The sequence below is a fragment of the Mus caroli genome, unplaced genomic scaffold (assembly GCF_978045245.1).
Source record: "Mus caroli unplaced genomic scaffold, Mus_caroli_1 scaffold_11, whole genome shotgun sequence".
NCBI classification, from domain to species: Eukaryota; Metazoa; Chordata; class Mammalia; order Rodentia; family Muridae; genus Mus; species Mus caroli.
Genome location: NW_028227266.1, coordinates 62,373,807 through 62,379,806, shown reverse-complemented (window position 1 = coordinate 62,379,806; position 6,000 = coordinate 62,373,807). Strand labels below are relative to the sequence as shown.

Genomic DNA, 6,000 nt, shown 5'->3' with positions numbered 1-6,000 from the left:
CTAACCAATCCTGAACCACACATCTACTCACTGCCCAAGGTAGAGGGGTCTATTCCTCCCCCATGGGAAACTGGCTTTGTGCCCCCAAAACATTCTCACAGACTCAGGAAAAAGATGGAGGTTAGAAATGACACTTGTTTTTGTATGCCAGTGGTTTTATTTATTAAAAAAACTTTTTTTTAGACACAAGGCTGGCCTTGAACTCAGAAATCTACCTGCCTCTGCCTCCCAAGTGCTGGGATTAAAGGCGTGCACCACCACTGCCCGGCTAAAATTAAACTTCTTACTGGAAGATGATTACATAGGCCTCTTTCTGTCCTCTGCCCTCCCAAGCAAACCTTCATCCCTACCCCTTGGTGCTTCTCTGGCTGGGAACTCCTTGTGGTTAAGGACCTTCCTTGTTCATTGTGAATTTCTCAACAAGTAGCATATTTGTGACAGGAAGCGCTGGAGAGAGAGAAGCAGGATTTGAACCAGCTCTCCTGGCTACCCTTCTTCATGAATCAACACTGGCTTGCTCAGGACTTCTGCAAATTCCCAGCAGCCTAGGAGGTGGCGAATGAAAGGGCCTGAGACCATTCCTAGAGATAATGGTGCACCTGTGAGAAAAGCTTTTGTTTGGCACATTGTGTCCTAGCTGCCCTTTACAGCTCTAGGGCCAGTAGCAAGAACCAAAACCAAACAAAAACCTGGGTTTAAATCCTGGCTCTGACCCTTGGTGCTGTGCCTCTCAGGATTTTAAAGGCAGCGATTGGTATCTGAACACAGCAGTGAAGACCGCCCACCTTTAATGCAAGTACGGCACAAGCAGGCGGATTTGTTCGAGGCCAGCTTTGCTCTGGTCTATAGAGCGAGTTTCAGGACAGTCAGAGCTACACAGAGAAACCCTGTCTTGAAACAAAACAAAAAGGACCTCCTTCCTTATAGCCTCTAGCAGCGAGTGGAAGGGAGGCTGCAGCCACCATCTAACTGGTTTGCAGGCACCGGCTTGCTGAGGTCTCCTGAGCCTCAGGGGTCTGTCGTCCTTTCCGGACTTACCAGGGAGGTGGAAGGAGGGAAACCACAACCCCTGACAAGCTGCCGCTGGCGGTTGGTGGTGGGGCAGCCTCGAGGACAGAGCAGGGGGCCTCTGAAGCTTCAGGGCTGACTCTGTGGGACGAGCCACACTTCATAGGGCTTCGTAAAGCGCCCCGGATCTTGGTTTGCAAATAACTTGTTTCTCACCACGGGAGAGAAATGTGTGTGTATGTGTGTTCGCGCGCGTGCGCGCAAAACCAAGCATACTCTAAGCATCTGGGCTAGCCTGATAGGGAGGCTGAAACAGGATAAAGGAGCAGAGGGTCTATTGTAACGCCCCAAATCCGTGGAGGGACCGTGGGCAACCAGTCCTGAATTCGTCTAGTCTGCAGTAAAGCCCCTAGGGCTACCCAAAGTCAGGTTCTCTTGGCTTCCCACCTAGGCTAACTTTGAATAAACTTCCCGAGTCTTCCCCGGCTTGCTCTTCTTTGTGTGTGCGAGTTCATTGCTTTGTAAACAAAAGCTCTCTTACTTGTTTGGTGTCGAATTTCGGAACTTCAGTAACACCCTGAAATGTTAATTCTCCCCCCTCCTCCAAAGGAAAATCCTAAAGCACCCCCATTCATTCCTTCAGGAACGCAACAGATGTCTTTGAGGCCCGTTTTCTGCAAAAGGCTTGGTTCACTGGGCCCAAGGGACCCCTGGCTCCAGCTATTGTTCAAGTTGTCACTGAGGTCTCTTAACTCCTTTTAAGTCTCCCTCTCCCCTTTTCCAACTCCCTCCTCCGCAGTCTTAGGCAGTCAGCCGTTCTGATCTCACCCAGCAGGAAAACAAAAACAAAACAAAAAACCACCTAAAGCAGCTCCGGCCACTGAGCGAGATCAGCGTGCCCCAACTTCCTGGGCCCGGAGCTTTTCTGAACCCCTCACCGCGCCCGAGTCCTCTCCGGGGTGCAGCCAGCCCTTGACGGACCGTGCCTGTTCCCTGCGAGTCTAATCCTCTCTAGTTCCTGCAACGGTATCTGGGAGTCTGTGGGGCGGCGAGTCCCCAGGAGTCCGGTCCCGCGGCACTTGGCAGAGCTGGCGGCCGCCGTGCCCGGTGGCCCACGTTGGCGCGCTTGGCGGCGCTGGGCGGGGAAGGCCGCGGGTCCTCCCCGGAGCAGGGCGCGGGGGAGGAGCGGGGAGCCCCGGCAGCGAGGGGGCGGCGACTGCGCTGGGAAGGAGGCTGCACGCGGAGCTGCGTGAAACGTAGACTTGGGAGCGGGCGGGAGAGGAGCGGGTAGCGCGGCTGCACTGCCCTGGCCAGCCCTGCAAGGCGGCGATCACAGAGGAGGAGGAGGAGCAGCGCTGCAGAGGCGGAGGGATCTGCGCACCAAAGCCATCCAGGCCAGCAAAGTTTGGCTGGGGGTTGGACTTTCCTTCCCGGAGGCGGCACCCAAACAGCTACCCCGTGCGGAAACCCAAACTTTCTACTGCCACTCGGAGTCTCGCGGCCGCCGCCTCCACCCCGCGCGTCCGGGGCCTGCCCGTCAGTCCGTCGGTCCGCGTGGAGCAGCTCGGGCGCCGCCGTGCTCCCGATCCCCGCAGCTGCAGCGCCGCGGTCCTGACCCGGACGCCCGGGCAAGTTCTCCAGAGTTAAAAGCGAAGTTCGGGCGAGGCGCGGGCCGAGCTGCCTCTGAGCGCCCCCGGCGTCCCCAGTGCGCCCAGCCCCGCCGGGGGCGCCGGTGACCCTCCGGTGCCAGCCATGTCGTCCATCCTGCCCTTCACCCCCCCGATCGTGAAGCGCCTGCTGGGTTGGAAGAAGGGCGAGCAGAACGGGCAGGAGGAGAAGTGGTGCGAGAAGGCGGTCAAGAGCTTGGTGAAGAAGCTCAAGAAGACGGGGCAGTTAGACGAGCTGGAGAAGGCCATCACCACGCAGAACGTGAACACCAAGTGCATTACCATCCCCAGGTGGGGGTCCCAGAGCGGCGGGGGGCGCACCGGCCCAGCCCCCTAGCGCGGCCGGGGTGGAGAGGGAGGGCGTGTGCGTGTGTGTGCGCGCGCCTGTAGGGGACGGGGAGTGGGTGGAGGGACCCCAAACAAAACCTTCGGATTTGCCTAGGCTCAGAGACCAGGCTTCCGTGCAGCATTTTGGCTTCTAGACCTCAAGGGTCGCCAGCTGCTTCCGTGCAGCAGGGGTGTTTCTGAGCTTGGTCCCCCAACTCTCCGGGCTTCGGGCTCCAAGTGGAGGCCCCGCTTTGTTCGGCTCTGCCGGCCGAGCCCCTCCTCCTCCGCCGCCTCCCGCCCCGCGCTCGTGGAGGTGGTGGCGTGTGTCCCTTTCTTTTCTTCAGCTCTGTTCCCCCCACTTCTTTTCCTCGTCTACAGGAATGCAGTCGGTACAGCTGTGGGTGAGGAGCGGGAGCCCGTTGATTGACAGATTCCTTCTTCGCTCTTTCTTTGCCTTGGGATTAGCATTTTTACTGAGTATTTTTAGATTTGGTTGTGCCAGCCTCCCGCCCCCTGTGCACGCATGCACGCACGCACTTAGTTGGAGAGCAGAGCACCGACTTTGAAGCGGGAGAAACAAGTGGCAGAAAGTAGGGGCTTTCCCACTTTCCACCCCACCCCTGCTGATTTGCGATCTTTTTAATCCAGAGTATGCGGGTGCCTAGAATGGAGCAGGCAGCTCCAGGCAGATAACAAAACACCCCAGGGCTGGCCTCCCATCGGCCCTGCATTCCTGTAGAGCCTCTTTTCCCAAAGCGCTTTGCCATCTGTCCTGACCTCCTTTATCCTTCCCATCGGGCTAGAGGAGTCCGGCGGGAGCTCACAGATGGCTGATGGAAGGGGTCAGTGACTTCACTCCCAAGGCCTTCTAGAGCATAGCCACGTCTGGGCAATGCGGTGAGAGCACTTTAGTCTTCTGGTTTTGTTTCTTCTCAGACACCTTTAAAGACTGATTCCAGATGAGGGGCAGGTGGGGATGTTTGCAGGGGTGTGTGTGTGTGTGGGGGGGCGCATTCTGCCTGCAGAGGGATGGAAAGAAGGTTCCCAGGGCCTATGATAGTAGAGGTCATCACCTGTCTAGGCAGGGGTAGCTTCCATCCTTGGCCACCTGCTCAAGGCAGCTGTGTATGGGCTGCCAGCCCTGATAGTAAGACAAAAAACAACATCTGTCCACAGGAACCTAGGGTCGGCCTTCCCTGGAAGCACACACCACATATGGTGGGAATGCCACTTAAAGAAAATCAAAACAAAACAAAAACAAAAATCTAACAACCCCCAAACCTGAGCGGGTGGATCCCACCTGTAAAGGAGAGGGCAGGCAGGCAGTATGTGGTCTGGAAGAATGCTTGGCCACTGAGCCTTTGCCAGCTGGCTTTAGGGGTGATGTGATAGTCAGAGGCACCTGGGTTTTGGCTCCTTCTTCAGCTTCCCATTCTCCTTTATCCTTTTGCTGAAGCGCAGTTGAGTTTCACAGGGCTCTGTCAGATCTGGAGAAGCAGCCCCCCCCCCCCCCATCTGCCAGAGTGCACCCAGCTCAAGCGCTTTCTGTTTTGAACAGTGCTATCAAGTATGAAATAGCTGTGCAAAGTATTTCACAATTTACAAGGCACTTTCATATGGTCTGGAAGACGACAGAACTGGAACATAGAAAAGGCAGGCATGGAGGTCTAAAATGATCTTGCTTGCGAAGTGACAGAACTTAGAGAGGGAAAGCATTCATTCGACTAGATCTGGCATGCCCTTTCTCCCAGGCTGTTTTGAACTCTGAGTCCCCAAAGCATCCATGTCCAGGGTGGGTGGTGGATCTCTTCTGTCTGCAACGCTCTTGGTTAATCTTTGGGCTGGGGTCAGCTTGGAGGAGAGGCTGTGCCTTCCTCACAGACAGGTCAAAGCTAGTGTGCTTCTGAGATTTCAGGCTAACACTTTCGCTCCCAGCCGCATAGGACTAGGTACCTTCAGCCTGTTCGTAGACCTCAGGCTTTGGAAGCAGGGTGTGGGTTTGCCGGTTCTTTGGCTGCACTTCGGACTGAACCCAGGGCTTCTTGCATGTTAGGCCAACGCTCTGCTACTGAGCTACCCTCCCAGTCCTGGGATTGTTTTCTTTCATCTTTTCTCAACTAGAGAGACCCGGTTGCTTGGGTGGATCTAGACAAAGGTGGATTTCCATCCCTGGATTTTGTGCCCACGCCTCTGGGTCACCCTGTCTCCCTTGGCAACAGCTGCTGCTGTTTTGGCCATGGGCTGAAAGCTAAAGGCCACGTCTTGGAGAGGCGACTAGTTGGCTATGTGCTGGTGCTAGCCCTGTGTCTGCTAAGCCCCGGGCTTGTGTGTTGCTTGTCACATTGCTGCCTTTGAGAACTAGGGCTTTGGAAAGCAGACAAAGGAAAGTGTGTGACTTAGTCACCCGCTTCGAGTGGGGCGGGACACTGGGTGCCTCAGTACATTCTGTCAGATCTGGAGCAGGGCTGTGAGGACTCTCCGTCTGAGATGAGGAACCTTTCGGCTGTGGTAGCTATTGGCCACATGCTGGCTTCTCCCCCCCCCCCCCCCGGGGCTCTAGGCACATTCAGTGACCAGGAGAGCTGGAGTGACCCGGGCTTGCTTGCCTTCACAGAGATGAGGTGTAGGAGTTTCATTTTACGCTACAGAGTGGAGAGCAGGGCATCTCAGATCTGGCAGAGGTGGGGCAGAGCTCAGGCAAGTTCCATGCCAGCAGCCCACTCCCACCTGCTTGAGTGGCTGAGAGGAGACACAGGTGTCTCCCTCTCTAGTTCCTAAAGGGAAGTTGAAGCACCTGCCTTTGAGAGAGACAGGCCTGCCGTGGGGGAGAGCCAGTGCTGGACCAAGCTGAAGGCATCTCTGGTTTAGAAAGGATCTTGGGCATTGTTGCATAGCATCAAATCCAGAGAGGGGGAAAAAAAGTCAAGAAGTGAAGTAGGTCTTACAGGAAACACCCCACCACCACCTTTGTCCACCCCCTTTGTAGTATGACCTCCTC

At 56.0% G+C, this 6,000-nt stretch overlaps 1 protein-coding gene across 1 annotated transcript in view; it reads left to right on the top strand.

The window, feature by feature from the left end:
* The first annotated feature begins 2,253 nt into the window (after positions 1-2,253).
* Positions 2,254-6,000, top strand: part of Smad3 (SMAD family member 3) — a 110,521-nt gene continuing 106,774 nt past the window's right edge. Inside the window, exon 1 of the mRNA XM_021171797.3 lies at positions 2,254-2,966. Within this exon, the coding sequence (XP_021027456.1) occupies positions 2,761-2,966 (206 nt within the window). The 5' untranslated portion in view covers positions 2,254-2,760. The remainder of the gene's footprint in view (positions 2,967-6,000) is intronic.